Raw genomic sequence first — 22531 nt, forward strand, 5'->3', positions numbered from 1 at the left:
TATTTTTTTCTATATAGCATTCAATTTTGGACATTCGAATCCCAAAGTTTTCGGAAGATCGTAAGACGATTACGATGCACAACTATTTGGATTTGTTCCCGTTCCCATATTACATAATTTGTCGCGATTTGAATCAATTGCCGTTCGTATTGAGTGATGCCATGCGCCAATGGTTCGAACTGGTGAACAGTGATCAGTAAATACTGACTTTTATGTAAATATATTTTATATCTGAAGAGAATAAGTAAATAAATTTGTTATATTTTATTCATTTTAATAATTTCTTGTCTATTTTTTCGTTTTGCATCTCGAAAATTTTAAATGAAAGTACCCGACTGAGAGAAAAAATAAAAGGAAATTGTCAAAAAAAAAAATATTATGAAAGAATAGAAATTTAACAATTCTATGAAATTTTTATTAAATGATCAGAAATTAAATAAACTTACAAATCATTTTGTTCTGAAATAAAAAATAACATTTATTAGTTACAGTAAGTATTAGAAAAGTAAGCAAGTACTTACTGTAAATAGAGTCATTATGATCACGCCCAAAGTCGCGTTCATCGTCGCCACTTAAACTATCTGCAGCTTCATTGTCACGTTCGACTTCTCGAATTTCATCTATTTTTTCAGTCAATCCATTAATAAAAGTTATTATATCATTTAATATCGTCTGTCCTTTTAAACGCCATTTGTCAGCAGGTTCTATTATAGGAAGCAAGGACGTGAATAAGCGTTCGAAAGCATTAAAAATTTCTGTCGTATCATCACGTTTCCTTAATAGATAACTTGAAATGAAAGTTTTTAATAAATTGCAGATTTTTACATAGATATTAAAATTACTTTATGTTTAATGTGTTTCTTTCAAGTACTTCATTTTTATTTTTCTCATGCTTTTCACACAATATTTCCATTTCTTCTTTGATTTTAAGAGGATCCATTGTTCATAAGCGAATTTCTGAAATACTACTAAATGCTTCCACTAGAAAATTGCTGTTCATACTTTTATAACCTTATCTTATCTGTAAAGTATTTTTAATATCTATCTATTTTCTCCTGCCATTGAACAGTTTTATTTATTAATTTTTAATATTTTAATTTTAAATTTTTAGTTTAATTTCATTAATACTAATTTAAAATTTTAAAAAATAATTTATTATTTATTTAATTGTTGATACATTTTTGAGCAATAAAGTTTTTTACGCTTCCTTTCTTTTATTTCAAGGTTTTTATTTCGACTATTAGGTATATCACCCTCAATAGTTTAAAGAGTTTAACTTCATTTGTTATTTATTTGCTTTCATGTTTTATCAAAAAATTAATTAATTATCATTTTGAAACAACAAATCAAGCATTTCATTTTAACGAAAATGTACTGTCATCTTCAAAAAGTGCAAAAATTAAATTAATGGTCATGCGCATGTGCAAAGACTTATTTTAACGGGTTTATTTTAAATATCGTTAACAAATCCTGTCGTTAGGAATCTAAAATGTCAAGTGAAAACCTTGTAAACTAAGTCAATGTTAATCAATTCTAATTACACTCTCTTTCATGCACTAAATAAAATTATAAAAAGTCGACTTGTTGATTGTTGAAAGCACCTTTGGCTTTTTTCATTGGATGTGTAAGTGCAAGCAAACCAAGCAAAAACTAAAACGTCTTACATCTAAAAGTTAAATATACATTTATAAGAGTTCATAATTAGTATTCGTACTTTGTAAGTATGAAATTCGCGAATATCGTATTACTGAAATTGTATTGTATTCCTATACAAAGCGTCTGTTGTTCTAGTACATCATGCGTGCCTTGAAAACGCGATGAGATTATAATTCCACTTAAACAAAAACTTTCTGAAGTCTTCATTTGGCAGCCTATTGACAACAATTAAAATTACTTACAAAATGTTCAAAAATTGTCATTTAACAAAAACAACCGGTTCCTCGGGTTTTTTCGTTTTACCATTATTTTTTTTCTACACAAAATATTCATTCATGTTTGACTCGTTCCTATTTTATTATCATTTTTTTTCCTATGGTGTAAATAATATGTAATATCTCTGTGGAGGCTCCTCGTATACGTTTTTATACTTACAAAGATATTGCATAAGTCTGTGTTTAAGTAAAAATAAAATATATTTTAGTATTTTTACAACTACTCAAGAAGAGTCACTGTTTATTTTTTTTTCTTGATGATTATTGTCATTCAATCAAGTTAATTGATTTATTTTTAAAATGGCAGAAGAAAGTCTTTTGTGGTTATTTTTGTTAATTTTGTTGCCAATCGTTGCGTATTTGTACCGGTAAATGAAATTGTTTATAAATTATTTTGTATCATGCCCAATTTTCGTTTTAAGATTATTTATTCAGGGCGCTTCGTATAAAAAACAAAATCGAATTGATGGAAAAGTTGTTATAATAACGGGAGCTAATACTGGAATCGGTAAAGAGACTGCAATTGAATTGGCGAAACGTGGTGGAAAAATTTATCTTGCTTGCCGTAACAAAGCGAAAGCAATTGAAGCGCAAAAAGACGTTATTCAACAGTCTGGAAGCTCTAATGTGTTTGTTGAAATATTAGATTTGTCATCCTTGGAGTCTGTAAGAGACTTTGCCAAGCGGTTTATGACATTAGAGGATCATCTCGATTTGCTGATCAACAATGCTGGAATAATGGCATGTCCGAAAATGCTAACTAAAGATGGTTTTGAGATGCAGCTTGGCACAAACCATTTGGGACATTTTCTATTAACAAACTTATTACTGGATCATTTGAAAGTAAGTGCTTTTTCAATGTCATTTTTTGTTCATTGATTTTTTGTTTCAATTAGAATTCAACGCCAAGTCGAGTCGTTAACGTATCAAGTATGGCACATTTGTTTGGAAAAATCAATAAAGATGATTTGAATAGTGAGAAAAGTTATAATTCTGTCAATGCATATAGCCAGAGTAAATTAGCGAATGTAATGTTTACTCGTGAACTGGCTAAACGACTTCAAGGAACTGGAGTGACTACATATTCTTTGCATCCAGGTGTAATTTCAACCGAACTGACACGACATTTAAGTGATGGAATTTTCATTATTTTTCAAAAGTATTTTTTTTATAATTTTCTTAGGTTTTTTTTAAATTTTATATTTGTTTCTAGTTGGCTCATAAGACCGTTGCAATATATTTTCAACAAAACACCAAAAGCAGGAGCTCAAACGACGTTATATTGCGCTCTTGATCCAGATTTGGAAAAGGAATCAGGAAAATACTACGCGTAAGTTTATTTGTTTTTATCTTTTTTAATTTTTTTTTCTTTTGAATACGCTTTTCATTAATAGAGAGTGTAAACTGGACAAAATCAATCCTTTAGCACTTGATGACGAAACTTGTAAATGGTTGTGGACCACTAGTGAAAAATTGACCAAATTACAATAAAAAGAGTCTTAATGTTTAGAAAATAAATTTATTTACAGCTTAATTTAAAAGAAGAAAGAAAAAAAAGTCTGTTTGTATTAGTACTTAATGAAATTATAATATCCCTGATCTTCTCCCTGCAATGACCAGATTTCCGAGTTCCATTTCAGTTCATTTTGATTGAAACGCTTTCCGCCTCGTCCTCGATTCGGACCCATTCGAGGCGAAAGGTCTATTGTTTCAGTGTGAATTTGATTTGAGAAGCTTTGGCGATTAACAGCTGGCCGTTGGGGCTGGTGAGTTCTGAAGGTTGGTGTAGTTGTTGGTACAGTTCTTGTTGTACTGGAGAAAGATTGGAAACGATTTGTTGGAGTAGGGAAAGAACTATGAGAAACGTCAACGGAAGAGCTCAAGGGAAGATTTGTAGATTGGGAGCTTCGGAAACTATGTGGAAAACCTTGTGTGGAGGTGAATGTCGTTGTAGTATAAACAGAGGGCGTTTGTCGCTGTCCAACTGTGCTCAAATAAACAGGTGGTTGAGTCGGTGCTGTTACTCTGAATCGCGACGCTGAATTGGAATTACCAACTCTTACAGTTAGGTCATCGTTAATGTTAGTTTCGGAATCAATTGGCAGTTGTTGGACAACGCGTGATGGAGGATCTGTCAAAATTTGTCGGAAAGCGTCTGAGAGGAACGGTACTTGAGGTACAAACGTTCTGGATGGATTGAGAGAATAGTAAGAATCGTCTTGAATGAAGAATTTTACAATTGGGGTTGGAGTGCGAGATACTGCGTGTACTGGACTTGATGAAAAAGTGGGGGATGGTTTAAATGTAGGTGAAGTTGTCGATACGCGAGTTGGCAAGGCAGTAGTTGGTATCGTGCTAACGAATTGACGGCCTCTAAAGCCAGAAACAACATTTTCAATCACTTCTTGGTGTTTCTGTTTAACTAATTGATTAAATGCTTCAAGGTCAGTTGCAAATGTAGTAGAAGTTGTTGTTGTTGTTGATGGAACTCTTCTTCGTGGTATGTACGTAGTTGTACTGAATGTTGGGTTAGTTGTACGAAGTGTTGTGCTGTATTGTTCAAACGTTGACGCTTTTGGTGTTGATGAAGTTTCTCTTTCTGTTGTTGGCTTTAAAGTTGTTGATGTTTGTTGAGAAGTTCCTTCTGTGATTGACTTTAACGTTGTTGAAGTTGTCTGAGGAAGTTCATTTTCGTTCGTTGATGATTCTAATGTTGTTGAACTCACTGATGATTCTTCCTCTTCTTTCGTTGTTGAACTCGATTTGTCATTTTCGTTTTCTTCACTAACTTCTTCGACAACGGGAACTTCAGTCACTTCTTCATTATTATCAACTTCAGTAGATGGTTGATTGAAAACAACACTTGTTGTTTTTTCAACTTTTTCTTCTTTAACAGTTGATGTTGATTCAGTCCTGCTATTGAAACGGGATACAACAGTAGGCTGTGTTCTGCGAGATCCACCTCGACGTCTTAGAAGCTCAGAGTTAGCTGAGGATTTCTTAACTTCTGCTTCATCTTTCGTATTTTTCTCGTTATTTTCATTTGCCTCATTTTCAAAGTTAATTCGATTTTTAGTCTTTTCTTCCACTTGATTGGTGTCTTTGTCTTCTTCAATTAGTGGTTTGCGTCGAGATTGGAATCTTGAACCGTTTCTTGCCGCTGATACTCTTCGAGACGGATTTGGTCTCCTGGCAATTGTTTCATTATCTTGTTCTTCATCAGCTTTTTCAGCTTCTTCTACTTTTGGTTCTTGTGGTCGTCTACGAGATTGCAAACGTGATCTTGATGTTGGTGCTCGTTGTACTTCATTTTGTTCCTCCTCGTCGTTTGTATTTTCTTGCAAGGGTCTCGGTCGATGAAATCTCTCATTCAAAGGACGAGATGTAGCTCGGCTTGTATTTGTTCTTCGTCTTATTGGGAATGGAGCGCGAGATATTGTGTCAAAACGATTTACACCTGGCTTTGATGTGACTTCATTTTCGGAGTCAACTTCTATTGTATCTTTAGTTGCAATTTCTTCTTTCTCGTTGGTTAGTTTTTTGTCATCAACAGTTGGCTCGTCATCTTTATTTTCTTTCAAATTTTTAACTAATTTAGTAGAAACAGTTGTTGTTGATAGCTCGCTAGTTTCAACATTAAGAGAAGACGATTCAGTTGAAGAAGCGGCTGGCTCAGTAGAGAACACTTCTGTTTCTGTAGATTCCTCGTCTGTTGGTATAAATTCTGTTGTAGGAGCCTCTGTGGTTGTCGTTGGTCTTTCTCTAATTGCTTTTAACTTCTTAATAAACTTACGTTGTTTAGTGGGTTCAAATTTGACAAATCCTGGTCGTCTATGGATATTTCGCGATGTTGAAGTTCGTCTTGTTTTGTCATCATCTTCGTCTTCAAGATTTTCGTCTGTACTTTCTTTAACAGATTCAGTACTTGATTCACCAGATTCTGTTTCGACGGGGTTTTCTACTTTGGCTGTAGATAATTCAAACTTATTTTGCACAGGTCTTCTTTGCAATACGCGTCGTGGAGGAGCTCGTGTATTTTCTACTACTTCAGTTTTATCTTCAACACTTTCAGTTTCCTCTTCTGCTGTATTTTCATCCTTTGGTGTTTTTTGAGTAGGTCTTCTTAACAAAACTCGTCGTGGAGGAGTTTTTGTAACTTCCTTACTTTCAAATTCTGTAGTTATTTCAATGTCTTCTTGATCATTGAATTTCTTTTGTACTGGTCGTCGCTGTGAAATGCGACGTGTAGAAGTTTCTTTTTCTGTCACATTTTTATCGGTACTTTCAACTTCTTTTGAATGAACACTTGTCGTTTCATTATCAACTTCAATTGCATTTTCATCTATCTGCGTTTTATGAACTGGTCTTTTCAATAAAACTCGTCGTGGTGGAAGTTTCGTAACTTTTTCTTCATCATTGTTACTTTTCTCCTCAGCGTTTTCTTTTTGATCAGCATCAGTTTCAGTTTTCTCATTTTCTTTTTTAAGGTTGGACGCTTCAAAGTCATTTTGAACAGGTTTTCTAAACGAAAAGCGTCGTGTTGTTGTTTGAACTACTTCTTCTTCGTCATTTTCAGCTTCTTTGTCAACATTTTCATTAGTTGAATCAGGTTTAATAGTTGAGTGTTCTTCGACAGTATTATTGTCTTTACTCTTTTGAACTGGTCTTCTCTGGAATACGCGTCTTGGGGGCTGTTGTGGCTTTACCTCATCATTTTTTTCAGCTCTTTCGTCTGTAACTTCTGTTTGATCACTTGTATTCTCACTTTCTTCTTTATTGGTATTTTCTGAAGTTGTTTTGAAAAGCGGCCTTCCTTGGAAAGTACGTCTCGGAGGCTGTTTTGGTTTTTCATCTTCAACATTATCTGTTATATCTTCTTCATTATTTTTTTGAATTCTTTTTTTCAACACAAGACGTCTTTGAGGAGCTCTTGTAGTTTGTTGGACAATATTTTCCTCATCAGCGTCTTTTTGTTGGGTATCTTCTTTTGGTGTGACATTCTTCAATACAGGTCGCCGTTGATAAACTTTTACTTTTTCTACATTCTTTTCTTCTTCTAAATCTTCGCTATTCTGTGCTTCTTCTGTAACAAGTTGAGGTTCTTCAGTTTTTTGCAAGTATGGTTTTCTCTGGAAATTTATTTCATTTTCAGATGGTTTTTCTTTTACAACTTCTTCGTCCTCTGTTGTCACCTCTACAGTTTCTTCAATACTTTGTGCAGGCTGAGCACTTGAGCTCTCAGGAATATTTTCCTTTTGTTCAGCATCAACTTTTACTTTGTTTAAATCAAAGTTCTTCAACACAGGTCTTTTATATATGAGACGTCTGGAAAGTGGCTTTTGTGTGTCACCATCTACTTTGTCACCATTGATTGCCGCTGTCTTTGGTCGAACACTTGTGGTTCTTCCGACAAGTCGTTTCGGTGTTAGTCTTCCTCGTTTCGTAGTTCTTCCATGAATAATTGGAGTTGGAAGATCTGGGGCTTCGGTTGTAGCTGCATTCAATTTGGCTTGACGAATAGCAGGATCAACTTCTACTGAAGGACCAACATAGAATTTTTCTATTGTTCCATTCTTATAATCGACTTTCTTGTAACGTCTCCGCACAAACTTTTTGCGTGTTGTTGACTGGCCATCGGCAGGTGCTGGAGAGGCGTCGTCCAATTTAGCTTCGGGCGTTACATGTTGTGTTAATAATTTGAAAGGACGTCTCGTGGCTGTAGGCCTTCTTGTGAGAATTGGACGAACTTTTGGTCTGGCTGGATGAGGCGTCGGCTCGGGATCTTCAGGTTCCTCAGGTTCTTCTTCAGATTCTGATTCTGTATCGTTATCATTGACTTCTTTCGATGAAATTCCCCGGATGCCAATTAGAGGAGGCTCAGGTTCGTCGGCATCATTCTCTTCGACAACTTCCTCTGGTTTCTCAGTTGTTGTTGTCGAAGTAGTCGTCGTTGTTGTAGTAGTAGTAGATGTCGTCGTAGGTGAATTACTTTCATTTTCAGTCACTTCGTTCTCATGTTTTTCAACTTGTTCTTTCTTTGCCTTTTTTCTTTTATGAACAAGTTTTTTAGATAAACGAGGTCGCTCTGTGACAATTCTAATTTCTTCAATAGTTTCAATTTTCGTGACTACCTCAACAGCTTCATTAATTTTTTTCTCAATTTCCTCATTTGTTAATTTATCTGATGATGATTCAGAGGCTGTTCGATTAAATGGACGAATTTTTAGTTTTGGTATCCGAAGACCTGTAATTAAAAAATATTTAAAAAATGTAGAAATTGTTTTTTTGCATCAGAAAAAATTGCAACAGAAACATTTTAAAAATTATACGTACGCTCAGTGGTTGTGTCTTCCGAATAAACAGTCACTAATGGTGGACTTGTCGTTGTTTCAAGAGATACTGTTTTATCGTCCTCACTTTGCAAATCCTGTCCATTTATTTTGACGATACTAACTACAAGTATCCATAATATTATAATCTCTTTTACACGTTTCATTATTTCTCAATTTCTTTTATGCTTTACGCTTATTATTTATTACATTTAAGAATGAATCACTTAACACTTTTGAATGTCCTTGATCAGTTCTGGTCGAACAGGATTCTTTGAATAAAATTAATAGTCCATTCTATTTTTTGCGTATCTTCTTTTTAATGTATTTGTACGAAAAAAAAATGCTCGTTTTTTGCAGAAGCACGTCCGATCAGCGTTGCGTTCGTAAAGAGACTGACCCGAATTCAGTCCATACGTTTGATAACAGGACCGTTTGCTTCGTCTTTCTTTCGTTGACTTTGCTACTTGCTTCAGGTTTCAATTCATTCTTTTCTTGTTTCGCTGACGCTGTGAAGCCTGTTGTAGATGATGTTGTTGTTGTTGATATGTTTGAAAAGAACTGGATACAGAATGAACTTGACTTTAAAATACAGCAGTCGGAACACTTTCATTTTCTATCATCGTGTCTCTCGTGTATCGAGGTAGCGGAACAGGTAATCATTCCGTGCATGCAACGACGTATGGTCAACACAGCGCTGGTGGTGTCATATGTGTGATGTAACTGATGTGTTGTTTTTTTGTGGAATAAATTTTTACAAAAAGGAAGGTAATAAATTAGTAATAAATAAAATATAAATTGACTAACGCTCTAGTCAGAGTTGAAATATACATTTGATGAGCAGTCGTTATAATAACGAACTTATTTAACGATTCTTACCGTGTTTTGAAGAAAAATGCAGGTGGTTGTGAAAATTACATGGTTTGAAAATTTCTTTCATCATGAAAAACTCATGAGTCCAAGTTGTAAAAACGAGCACATAGTTAAAAAAATAGAAATATGGTACCACCGATGACTGTTCTCCGAACAATTTTAAATATTTTAAGTTTTTTTATTATGATCAACAGACAAATCACGATCCTTTTGTTCTCCTAAAGGTACTTAAGAGAAGGTCAACTAATCGGCGCTTCCTACATTCTTTCGTAAATGATTCGTTTCTTCGATTCTTATTGATTTGCATTCCTCTAAAATGTTTTAAATCGCTATTCATTGCTACTCAACCGCTTTTTCTACGTATGTCATATTCAAAATTAACAGTATATTATAATACCATCTCAACAAAAAAAAGTAACAAAAGTTGAGACAACAGAGTCATAACAACAAAAACTTGTTTATTCGGTTATTCGATACATAAACTCATCACCATTCATTACCACTTACTATTCCACTCCACTTACTTAATCCAAGCAATTTTAAATAATAATAGAGTAATTTGATGATTTTCTCGTTTGTTTTTTTTGTTCGTTTCCTTTGGTAGATGCATGCTATGATAACAACAGGTAGCGGACAAGGTGGAATAAATATAATGCCAAGGTCACGTTTGTTACTACGTTACACTAATTTATGCATGAATTTGACTATGACAATTAATTTGTTTTATATCACATCTTTATTTTTTTTTTGTGTTTGTGTAAAATGCAAATCGTCCGTCAAAATTGCATTTTTATGTTAAAATTTGTAAACAAAAAGGGTCATTTGGGATGCGATTACATCAATGTTTGATTTAAATTCAATAAATTTCCTACCTGTTGTGTTATCAAGGGGATTTTACGTGTGATGATGTGTGAGATTTGTCATGTAAAGTTGCTCTTGGGACACTTGTCATGAACTTCTTTGTTTTAGAAAGTAGTTGAAGGTAGAGTTATACAAGAATGACGGGATTGTTATGAAAGGTCAAACGTTAAAAACCATGACTTATTCTTGTATAACATGAAACCAGAGTTTCTTTTCTTTTTTTTCTTCGCAGATAGTAATTACTGTGTCTGCAATCACTTTAAACCGAAAGGGAAAGAAACCAGAAAATTACCTACTGCACCAAGGACTCTTCCTGTCCGCAACAACGATAATGTTTTATGTAACTTTTGGTTTGGGTCATCGTATAAACAATTAAAATCTGCATTTTTGCGGCGTGATGTCATCCTTTTCGCTTCATTACGAATAAAATAGCAGTTTTTGTCCGCATCTTTCAGCGTAATAAAAGTATTTTGTTACCTATAAAAAAAAAAATCATGCACATGAAAAAGTGAAAAAAAAAATTACGTTACTTAATTTAAACTTTGATTGAAGTAAGTCGCCTGCGGTTTGACACCTGGACATCGGAATTTTATGATACCTGAAATTTAAAATCCTTGAACCGTCAATAAATTTTTAACTCTTTCTATTCTATTTCTACTGAAATTCTAGCAAAAAATCGATAAAATGTCTATAAAATGATTTTTTTTGACGATTCATCCAAAACAAAAACCGAAGACTGGTTATCTAATAAGTGAATATAAAAAAAAGAACATTCCATAATTTTCTAAAAACAGTCAAAGTGATTCTATGTTTATTTATAGATCAAGTTTAAAAACGTAGGATACCAGTTTCACCAATTTTTTTTTGCAAAACAAAATTCTGCATGATTCAGAAAATAGTCACCGGCAAATTTTCGCCACAATTTGAATGTTTTAGTTTATTTTTTATTGTACACATAGTGTCGATACTAAAAAGTGTCTGAAATGCAACACGTAACCATATTTCAAACTTTTTTTTTATGTGTTCTCTATTACAAGCTAAGGAAAGACGATAAAATTTGCAAGTTTTCCATTCGTTCATTGATATGTGTAAAAAATTTATCTACTGTTCTGCCATATTTTGTTATCTTTTTAACACAGCTAGACGAGCATTGCACAAAAATTACACCGACCGAGCGTGCAGTGCGCCAACAAACTGAAAATTTGCATATGAATTTATGAAGTATGTGGAGACGCTGCGATGCTCAAAAGCACATCAGCAGTAATAACAATGAAAGCGATAATAATAAAAAGAGAAACAGCACAGATTGTAACGTATTTTTAGCATATAAATATATAGAACGCAGCACATGGAATTTAGAAAAGGAACATATCGAAAATTTTCCATACGGTGGAGGTTGTTGTTGTTGTATGCCAGAGCAGACAATGGAATCTCGTTTATTTTCTTGTTTATTTATCTCGGCAAATTTATGAAGACCGCCCTTTTTATGACGGAAAATACTCCACCCACAGTCCGTGACACAGCACATGATGAAGCTAACTAAGGTAAATAAAAACTCAAGCACATGCGTCGCTTCGTGTACGATGGGAAAGTTTTTTACACGTACCCAGAAAGAGGGGAAGATTGCCAAAAAGTAAATAAAGGTGGCACAAAATGGGGGATTCTGACAACGGAGTATATAGAACATTGTCCTACATTTATTGTGCTGGAAAATATTGAAGGGAACAAGTGAAATATGCCAGGCATGAAGTAAAACAGGCGTTTGTAAATACAATTTTTATGATGATGACGGCTTCGTCATCGATTCGCGACTTTGGCCAACTACTAGCAACGTCGGCCTCAACAACGGGATTATTGAACAAAATGTCAGTCGTAATCAATTCATCACTATTCATCCGGTTCCAACAAAGTCATTTACGTAAAATAAAATTGGTATAGCGGTGATGGGTGTGCGAAATTCCGCACACGAGTTTTGAACTTATTTGGATTAACTCTTATAAAAATAGTTTTGATGACCTTGCATGGTCGGAAATCTATTAAATAAAACGTTAGTTGTTAATAGTTGGCGATGTTATGTTGATGATGTGATTTAAATGTCTTGAATGAATAGTGTGAGCAAATTGCGTGAAGTAATAAAACGGAAATAAGGTAATATATCAATGTCGTGAAAATAAGCCATTGACAATCATTTTTATCAATAATTTTGCTGCCACTTTTGAATAAATTTTATATAAAAATCGTAATTTTTTCAAAGATAAACTTTTTAATAAAAAGTTGAAACGTTTTATGACAATTCTTCTCAAATTTGTACTTAAAGAATATAAAAATGACAATTTTTTTGAAAAAGTTTTACTATTTTTTAAAGTTTCTCATGTCTAATAAATGGCTGAATTAGATGTATGTAAAATTACGGAAAAAATAAATTTTACTTAGATGAAAAAAGGCTTTTCACAGACATATATTTCAATCACATTTTAATATTTTTTTCGATCGTTTTCTTCTATTGGATCTTTAAAAATTCTTCGTTCAAGGCCAAAAATCTTCTGCCATAAAAATCAATAGGAACAGCATTATTTTTTTCCAACACCGAAAAATAAATACATAAAAAATAACGATTCTTATCATCATCAAAAAATATTTTTTATCATCAATGCCCAACGAATCTGTGACAAACACACACACACATTTTATCCTCTGATGACAAATAGACTTGTGATTGTGATGGCAAGCTGCTTTATTTTGTATCTCATATTGCTTCCTTGTTGCCAAGTTTTGCGATGTGGTTGGTTTTGGTGTACAGGAGAAAAAAGATGGAACCCAAACCAATGCCGTTGGCACAGCAGATGTGAAAAGAAAGGAAAAAATATGGAAAAAGGAAAGAAAAATACGGATGTAAAATAATGAAAATTTATTGCTTTTTTTTATAGGATTCAGGTTTCCTTGTGTTTCTCTTTGATATCGTCATAAAAAAAAATAATAAGGATTTCTTCATTTTCTCCAAATTGCTTTATGTATGCCAAAACTAAGGAAAAAAATTAACGAATAAGGAAGAATTTTCACTTAAATCCGCTATGGTATGGCAAACTTTTCTATTGATATGCCCCTTTTTTCATTTATCATGAAATTTCAAGAAAAAAAACAGCAACAACAGGCATATTTATGCAAATGAGGGACCGGAAAACCAAAACCACACAATAACTTTTTACGATTTTTCACGTTACTATTTCCCAAAACAACAAAGTTCTTTTTATTTTTTCCCTTCTAACAAATTTCCATGTCTTTCTTAGATGCGGAACGACGATTTTTCATATTCTTCTAATAAAAGTATGAAAACAGAAGCCACGAAAACACAGATTTTCCATGTTTTTTCCATCTACTGGTCTGAAAGTAACAAACGATACGATTTGCTTATGTTTATGGAAATTGTATGGCCAACGGGTATGAATTTCATTTTATTTTTCTGATGTTCAGAAATGAAAAACAGTGTTTTTTGCATAATTTTATTATACCTCCAACGCTTGTTTTGTTCTGTTTGTGTTTTTTTCCTGTAACAAAGTTGTGACCTTTGTAAGGCGAAGGCAAAATGCAATTTGTGGTTGAACAGTTTTTGTTTCGAGTCATTTGAATAAATGTTTTCGTAATGAATGGGAGGAACGATGCCACAAAACGGACATTAATTTTCGATTATGGTGATTTTTTTTATTTGATAATCGATAAAGGAATCATTTTTTTTCCAAAAACCTTAAAAAAAAGAACTTTTCAGAAAATCTCAAAAAAAAATTACAATTGTAGAATTTCCCATTCTCGTTATTAGCTCGTGCACAAAAGTGTTAACACCGATAAAACAAACAGACATAAATATCCCACTCGATTATCAGATTTCCGCTTTTTTGCTTGTATCCCACGTTTTCCTTCTCATTCGCTTCCATCCCCATTATTTGGATTTCTACTTATGCGATATAATATGCTTACATGCCAATTTGTTTCATCTCTTGAACTTTATTTATTTAAAAGGGGGGACAATATGACGTTTATGTGCGATATCATTTTGCTTCATTTCAGATGACACAATCGTCATGAGTAGCTCCATTAAAGTAAAATTATTATGTGTGAAGTCCATAAAAATCAAGATAAAATGGGATCTATAAAAATTCAATTAAAGGCTCGTATGAGATTTTTTTTCTTTTTTTCTTTGAAGTAGTACTTTTGGTCTACTTTTATTCCCTTAGGATTTGAAAAAATCTGTGCAATTTTTTTTATATTATCAAAAAAGGTCAGCAATTTTGATTGATTGAAGGATAAAATAAATATTTTCACACCCATTTTTCTGACACATAATAAAATGTTTTTTTAAAGGTAATTTGCAATGCAATTTGGTAGGAACCGCCTGAGGCATTTAAAACTTGTAACGTTCCATAGAAACTTTTCCGTCGGAAAATTTCATTGCAAAAATGCTGAAAATTCAATTTGTTCACTGTTTGCATAAATTAAAAGATTGTAGCAAAACCACCAGCAGCAAACAATAAATCACAAAATATCATTTTCATATCTAAATATTGTTCATAGCACGGATAAATTATCATTTTCAGTGCGGCGCGCGTTTTCGTACAAACACCAGAAAAATAAATATTTAACGATATGCTTTTCTCATTCCTCCAAAACAACAAACAATGCAAAACAATTTATTCATACCGACATTTAAAATAAGGGAAAATAATGCAGATTCTCCCCAAAATTTTTGTCGTATGAAGAATTATGACAAGCAAATATATTTATTACCGCCACCAGTTTTCGCATACAGAGTCGACCGACGGTCCTCCAAATTGTCACACAAATAATCAAGTAATACATCATGTCGGATGAAAATGGAAGGCTTTTAGTTAGATTAAAAAATATGCCGATATTTTATTAGGAAATCGTGTGATTGGCAAAATTTATTTTTATCAAGCTGTTGACACTATCTGACACAACTTTAATATTTTTGTTTTTCTTTTTATTTTTAGAAGATGCGAGACATCTAGAAAGTTTGCATATGTGTATTAGTAAGACACTTTTGTGAAGATGACAACAGAAGGACGACAATTTTCTTATTGTTCAAGTTCAAAATAGTTTCCGTGAAAATTTATCGAGAGAGCGGGAAACAAGTTTTTGCAAAGTTTTCGAAGAAAGTTTTCCAATCATCTCGACATCATATTAATGTTGATTGTGTGGGTTAAGATCAGTGTTAAAGCGTTAAAATTTGTATTTTTTCAATCTCACAAAAAAAAAGCAAAAATCTTATCATTTTTACTACATTTTATAAAATATCGAAAATATTTCAGTCGTATTGGCAATTGTCTGTTCATCATTTTGCGATTTTGATGTGTTTGTAAAAAAAAAGTGAAATTTTTTTCCCTTTATGTTATTAGGTAATTATCATTTTTTATTTAACTTAAGGTTTATGACTGTTTTTCAAGGACAGTTTACAAAATATTATAAAAAGACTTTGAGTTTTCTCATTCTTTCATTTCTACTGCTTCATTTGTGTATCCCTTAATAGTACTTATGGAGCATACTTCTATTTTTTCACTTCTTGTAATAGCCCACGATTGTAGTTCTCCAGAAGCCCAGAACCAATAAATAACACATCCCACTAAATAAACGCTCGCGGAAATGTAAAACACAATTTTCCATTCGTCATCTCCCTTGTTTTGGACAATGAATCCTGACAATAATGGGCTGAGAATCCCTGGAATTGTTGCAAACGTGTTAGAGATGCCCATTAAAACTGATGCATGATTGGGGGCAATGTCTAAATGATTTACAGCAAAGCCACTCCATGCAAATGCTCCCAATCCAACTGCAATAACTATGCATATTACACTACCGACAGGATGCAACAAATATGCAGCAAGCATCATGAAAAACGTTTGCGCTAAGAACGCGCCACAATTAAAATATCGTCGTACTTGAGATGTTGTAAGATATCCTTTTATTTGAGCCCAATCTGCTAAATAGCCAGAAATGCTCAGTAGGACTCCCATTGTTAGATAAGGTATGGCCGACACAAATCCACTTTTTTCCAAATGAAAATGTAGTGTATCTAAAATATCGGAACAATTTCTGTTATTAAATTTCTGAAAGAAGCTTTGAAGCCGCATACCTTTGAGAAATGTTGGCAGCTGTGTCAATAGTGTATAGAATCCCCAGTTTTCTGAAAAATGTGATGCTACAATTGCCCATACTGGTTTAGATGTAAAGATCTCTCTCCAAGGATGTCTAATGACATGGTTATCACCACTTTTTTGGCCTAAACTGTGCATTATGAAGTCACGTTCCTCCAGAGAACAGTGAATATCTTTTTCCGGACTTTCTCGAACAACTAACAGCCATAAAACATACCATAAGATACCAATTATACCGAAAACATAAAAAACACTTTCCCATCCGTATGTTGAGGCTAATAAAGCGCTTGAAGGCATTGCAATGACTGTACCGGCGTAGTTTCCAGCAAATGCAAGTGTTGCCATCCTTGATCTTTCAGTCATCGGAGCCCATTTGGACCTGTTAGAATTGTCCAAAATTAATTATTCCTATGGATTTTTGAAAATTTACCAAACAGCATGAATGCAAGGAAAAGTCACTCCTTCAAAAATACCTTCAACGATTCTTACAATCAGTAATGCATAGAAACTAGTTTTGGCAGCTAAGGGTGTTATTAATGTGAGCAATGCTGTAACTACGATACCAGTACCAAAAACCTGTAAAATTTATTTGGATTAATATTTCATAATATTAAATTTAAGCTTCTCCAAAAGAAAATAAATATTTTTTCCGGGTTTCTCAAGAATTTTTTTTTTGTTCTTCCCGCCATTTTATAATTAATTGATAATTTTGGACTATTGAACTATTCGATTATTTATTTAAGGACAAGCGTTTTTACTTTAAATATAATCTTGCAAAATGAAATTATAAAGTAGAGATATTTTGTTAATCAAAATAACAACTTAAAAATTTAATTTAATTCTTACCAAATGTCCTCCAATTCTGCTAGCAATAAAACCACCGACGAATTGAGTTAAGATGTAACCGTAAAAGAAGGAGCTTAAAACTAGTCCTTGTTGTTTACTGTTCCAATCGAAGTGTTGTTCTTGTATTATTGTTCCATTTTGCAGTTGAATATTTCGCGTTTCAACCATTGAAACAATTGCAACAGATAAATTAACTCGTAATGCATAAACATTGAAGAAGCCAAAAAATGCCATTAGAACAACTGTGTATCTTCTCTTTTGCCAAAATGGCTTATCGATGTCCTTTGGTCCTTCATCTTTTTTATTGTCACTGAAAAATTAGGGATTTTGATTTAATATTGAGGGCTAAATGCTTATAAATAACTAAAAAAAATCATAAAAAATGATATTTGCCAAAAATGATATTTTTTTGAACCTTGGAACTTCTTCGAATAATTTTATAATGTTTTTTGTTAAATCGAACAATTCATAATATTTAACTTGAACGCATTGAATTTGTTTCAAAATTAAAAAAAACATCACATTATAAGTCACATCGTGTTTTATTCGTTAAGTAACTAAGTAAAACCATTAAATGATAAGGAGTCTTATCTTTTTAATAATAATACCACACAACATATCACTAAGCTTTCGAACAACTAATTAATTGACATGTTGATAATAATATTTACAAGGGTTTCATTTATTATTCACAAATATTTGGCTGTCATTCATAAAATTAAGGGTCATGTCGTCAAGCAATTGATGGAATTTTTCATTCAATTTTTTCAAATGTCAAAAATTTCATATTTTTAAAAGAGGTGAAAAAAAGTATTTTTTCCCGGGATCCAAATTCGTTTTCCAAAGTTAATTTTGTATTACAAGATATTTAAAAATTATGTCAATCTCATAGGTATATTTTAAAAAATTTAAATGTAAACCATTTCCATTTATCCTTTAAAAATTTAATTTTTTCCGGTTAATTTTCACAATCGATTATTAAATAATTGAGACTAAAAGTGAGTAACTTTTGATTTCATCAATCCTTTTAATTTTTATCCTGAGATTATTTTTGAAAAACTGTTTAAAATAAAAACTTTTTTTAATTGGTTCAATGAATTTTTACAAGAGTTTTAATATTTAAAGTCAAATATCAAGCTATCAACTCCTAGTATAATAATAATTCACCTGACCTCATATTAGGTAGGTACAGTTTGAACCTTTTATTTTAAACAATTAATAATTTTATTTTTTCTATTTTATATATTGAGAGACAGCAGCAGCTAAGACGTTCACTTGAATACTGTTTCTTTTGTCTTGATATTCAAATAGCCACTTATCATAAATTCAGGGATGTAAATGAGTAATCATACATGCAGCAACTTTTTAAAGAATAGTAAATTTATCTTATTTGAAGATTTCTCTTGATAACGGCACTGAACTACGCTACTTTTTTTTTGCTTTCAAATTCATTATCATCTGAGTTTGTTTATGTGAACCTGTTTTTGCAAGCCTTATTTTAATTTATTTATAAATTTGAAACCAGTTCATAATATTTGCTCTAATATATAACAAATAAATAAATCTAACTCATTAATCCTTGTTGTGAATTTTTAATATTTTTCCGTATTCCTTTCTCTGGTCTAACTATAACTCCGTTATTTATTTTTTAAAAGCTGGAGGGCTCAACGTAGGGTCAAAACTTAATAAAATTAATCGTCGAAAGTACCATATAATTCACTATCTTGGATCCCCCCATACAAAAAAAATGTAAAATCGACCATAACGTCATAAAAGAGCAATGTCAGAGCCTTCGTTCCACCACCAAAAGATGGGAAGTGATGTCAAAAGCGAATACTCAAAATACGAGTACTCGATTTTTCATTTAAAAATCTGAAAATTTTTGCATTTGAGATAAATAAATAGTTTTCCTCTAAATTTGTTGCGACAAAATAAGAAAAAAAACTAATAATTTGAATAAAATGCGATCAAGTGTTAGAAAAGTAATGACAACTTTTGAAAACTAAATAGCTAGTCTATAGAATTATGGGCTCAAAATATTTTTCTACATAAAACGTGAGTCAAAACAAAAATCAGAAGAAATATGGAGAGTCATTTATTAAATTTTGTGTGTACTAATTGACAGCCGGAGTACTTGAGACTCGGCTCGACAATAGACTGAAGGTATTCATAAGAAAAGTATTTCCACTCGATTATTCAGATAATTATTTGAAATCATTTTCATAACTTTTTCCATTAATTTTCTTTTTTCTTCTCTGTTTTTTTTTCAGAAAATGGCGAAGAGAATTTATGGATAATTGATGACCATTTTTGTCTATTGTTGTTTGATCAGCTAGATTTTTGGCCACAAGACCTTCAACTCTTTCCGGATAATAGAATGACAAAATTGTTCTTTTTAATTATGTTATTGGCAAAAACACGACTCGGAAACAAAATCATTTCATTATTTTCCTTAATTGTCTGGGGTGGCACTTGCTTTGTATAATCGCACAGTGTCACGTGCTGCCTATTAGTATCACACAATTTATCGTAATGAATTATTAGTTTGTCGTCAAACGGATACCTTGAGAGGCACGTGTCTTTTTATTGTTATTTCACACATTAGTCTTCTTTTTCTTCTTTTGGAGAGCTTTTAAAATCAGGTTTTGTTAATCAAAAAATAAAAAGGAAGAAAATATTATTGAATTAAGGGTGGGTTCTTCGTAGATAAGTTAATGTTTCAATTTGTAATGATTAAAAGTTCATGGGATGCGTAAAAATGGTCGCAAGAAGGGCCGCAGTGTGTTGAGAGATAAGAAGACGCGTGTTGGTTGTGCCTGATGGTTTTAAATGGAGAAAAAGATGTTTACTGCTCTGTTAGAAAAAACCGTAGAAAGGGGAAAGCAACTAGAGCATATTGCCATATCTACCACATGCCAAACGGTTTTTTTTCCTGAAATGTGTGCAAATGTGTTATCTCCTTTAAAAACATCCGAATTTGAACACATTACGCCTTTGCATCATCAAAAATTCTACATTTCTGCCAAAATATTTACAAATCATGAGCGTAATGACACGGATAAGTTTCCCTTTTTTCGGGGGTGAAAATGTGGAAAATTGTTTCTTTCATGTTCAGATTATTTTAATTTTGCCAAAATTTTTGGCTAGATCTATCGCAACGATAAAAAGGCAAGCAAATAATCGTGAAGCAAGCTCTACGATTGATTGATTGAATATTTTGGGAGTGCATTGGAGCAGAAAATAAAGTATACGAGAGATGATTTAAGTGAAGAAGTAATCATTCACTGTCTTTTTGAATGTTTGCCAAAAGTGTTCTTGATTATTTTTTTTTATTCGTTAAATTGGGAAGCAAACATGAGAAAATTCAAGCCTGCATGGTAGAAAATAAATACCTTCTGTAATGAATTTTCCATAAATTTTAAAGTTACACCGGAAAATTAGTGACGACAACTTTTAAAACATAATTTATGGAATGCTGCAGCACAACTTCGCCACATGTAAGAGAAAAAGTGAACGGCAGTAAATTCGTAAACTGAAAATTAAAAATGTCCGGAATTAAAATACGAACGAGGAAAAGGGGAAAAGAAAAGTTTTGCTTCTACGAAAAATTGCTACTTTTTATTATTTTTTTTTACGTATTTATCATCTTTGAATGAAATTCAAGAAGAAATTCAAAAAGAATTATTGTCCTCTATTGATCTACAATGCATTCAAACTTCAACGATAATTCAAAATTAATTCCGTTTCCTATTGGACTTTGTTCAAAGTTGCATCCATATTTTGCTCATTAATCATAAGGTTGTTATCAGATTTATAAGTACGGGATTTAAAAAATGTGACAATTTTCATGAATTAATGCACAGAGAAGATAATAAATTTGTATTAGACGCATCGTAGCAAATATTGTTAGCGTATCGTAAATATTGTTTGTCTATTTTGTATGGTAACAATTGAGAAGGGACATTCAATTTTGGGTGCTATAATTTTCATTATTTTTTTCAAAGATTTGATTTTTCTATGTAGAGAAAATTATTTAATTTCGAATTTCAAATTAATATAAATAAAAATTTATTCAATATAATTGTTTAATTTACCAAACCGTTAAAAAATCATACAAAAAATAAAATAGTTCTTTCAATTAATAAAAATCTATTAGTTAAGATTTAAAAAAAAATAAATAAAAATAATAACTAAATACCTAGGTACATAAAATTAAAAAAATCATTTCATTTCATTTGGAGCAGAAATTTCAGAAATAAACTAAGGGTTGAATATCCCTGATTCTCTTACTAAATTAATATACTTTTCCTTCTCCTAAAAGTGTAATGCTATTTGCAACATTTTATCCCATCTACTGTGTTTTTGATCCGTACAATAAAATAATTTTTAAACACTTTATCATTTTCCAGAATACAAACAGGAGACCAACCAACAATATTCACCCTTGTTAAATGACAATGTCCTCATATACGTTGGTCTGTGTGTCCTGTGTAGCGAACAGTAAATAAATTTAATTCATTTGTTGAAAGACATAAGCCGATTTTGTAATAAAATATTTTTGCCATAATCATAATATGATGATGATAATAATAATAAAAGACAAAACAATATAATCGGAATGTATATTTGTGCATTTGTAGCACATATGAAAAAGAGACAGAGAGAGAAGGACTCGTTGTAGCAAACGTAAAAATATTTGAAATTGAGACAAAAAAAGGGTCAAAAGTATCCTCATAAATATTGTTAAATTCTGCATAACTTTTATTATTATATTTTGTGAACAAATAATGGCAGAGTTGCATCCGCTTCCCAGTCAAGAGCAACTGTAGCAAAAAGGAAGTTGGGAGGGAGAGGAGCGTAAATAAATGAACGAGCAGGACATTTAAAAAAAACGATAAGACTTTGTGTTGATAATGACGATAATTTTGTGTTAAATACCGTAGAAAGAGGATAAAAAATATTTTTTGGAAAAAAGGAAGAGCTTTTATATTTTTTTACCAACACACCCCATTTCAAGGTTCATCATATTTTTTTATGTGATACGAAAAGTTTATTATTTAAAACCATAATATTTTAACAGCTAACTACTAAAACACAAAAGCGGATTAAATTTTATTATGTGGCTCTTTCTCCGGATGAATGATGATGAAAATTAAAATTAATGTGGGAAGTTGATGACTTTTGCGCGCGGGAGTTTTTCATGTTACAAAGAAAGTTATTTATCGTTCTGAGATTTTCTGTATTTTTATAGCACATATTGAGGAAAAATTGTTTACGAGAAGTTTTTAATAAACTGGCTTTTTATACACGAATTTTTCAGAATTACAAGAAATTTTAATTAATAATACATTTTGTAGAATTTTCCAACCTTTTAACTAAATTTTCATGATATATTTTCGATAAATACATAAAAAAAATTCCAACAAGATTAATGTTGTACCAACTGACCTGTGAAAATGTCCCCATGTGTTTATTTTTTTTTTCCTGAAAATGTCCCCACATTTTTATTCTCTAAGGAAAACACAAG

The 22531-nt window shown here is 32.1% G+C and overlaps 4 protein-coding genes and 1 long non-coding RNA gene across 6 annotated transcripts in view; 2 read left to right on the plus strand and 3 right to left on the minus strand.

The window, feature by feature from the left end:
- Positions 1-337, plus strand: part of LOC134830062 (midasin) — a 30509-nt gene extending 30172 nt beyond the window's left edge. The window contains exon 15 of the mRNA XM_063843423.1: positions 18-337. Within this exon, the coding sequence (XP_063699493.1) occupies positions 18-200 (183 nt within the window). The 3' untranslated portion in view covers positions 201-337. The remainder of the gene's footprint in view (positions 1-17) is intronic.
- A 39-nt stretch (positions 338-376) lies between these two features.
- Positions 377-964, minus strand: LOC134830065 (uncharacterized). The gene is made up of 3 exons (XR_010161949.1): positions 843-964; positions 522-787; positions 377-459 (listed from the first exon to the last, which is right to left on the minus strand). It is a non-coding gene; the product is annotated as an uncharacterized LOC134830065 (long non-coding RNA).
- Positions 965-2163: 1199 nt separating this feature from the next.
- Positions 2164-3516, plus strand: LOC134831011 (retinol dehydrogenase 12-like). Of its 2 annotated transcripts, XM_063844640.1 has the most exons (5): positions 2164-2299; positions 2354-2774; positions 2828-3090; positions 3145-3261; positions 3326-3516. In XM_063844640.1, exons 1-5 carry the CDS (start codon positions 2232-2234, stop codon positions 3420-3422), a joined length of 966 nt encoding a protein of 321 aa, XP_063700710.1. In that variant the 5' UTR covers positions 2164-2231; the 3' UTR covers positions 3423-3516. The 2 variants fall into 2 exon arrangements, with proteins under 2 accessions (XP_063700710.1, XP_063700708.1); XM_063844638.1 differs by having other exon boundaries at positions 2828-3261.
- Positions 3500-8427, minus strand: LOC134828776 (mucin-2-like). The gene is made up of 2 exons (XM_063841762.1): positions 8265-8427; positions 3500-8175 (listed from the first exon to the last, which is right to left on the minus strand). Exons 1-2 carry the CDS (start codon positions 8425-8427, stop codon positions 3500-3502), a joined length of 4839 nt encoding a protein of 1612 aa, XP_063697832.1.
- Positions 8428-15411: 6984 nt separating this feature from the next.
- On the minus strand, positions 15412-18244 carry LOC134831526 (sialin). The gene is made up of 5 exons (XM_063845272.1): positions 18177-18244; positions 17005-17314; positions 16589-16734; positions 16137-16537; positions 15412-16076 (listed from the first exon to the last, which is right to left on the minus strand). The coding sequence occupies exons 1-5, from the start codon at positions 18179-18181 to the stop codon at positions 15490-15492; spliced, it is 1449 nt and encodes a 482-aa protein (XP_063701342.1). The 5' UTR covers positions 18182-18244; the 3' UTR covers positions 15412-15489.
- Positions 18245-22531: the final 4287 nt, after the last annotated feature.

The sequence above is a fragment of the Culicoides brevitarsis genome, chromosome 2 (genome assembly GCF_036172545.1).
Source record: "Culicoides brevitarsis isolate CSIRO-B50_1 chromosome 2, AGI_CSIRO_Cbre_v1, whole genome shotgun sequence".
Lineage (NCBI taxonomy): Eukaryota > Metazoa > Arthropoda > Insecta > Diptera > Ceratopogonidae > Culicoides > Culicoides brevitarsis.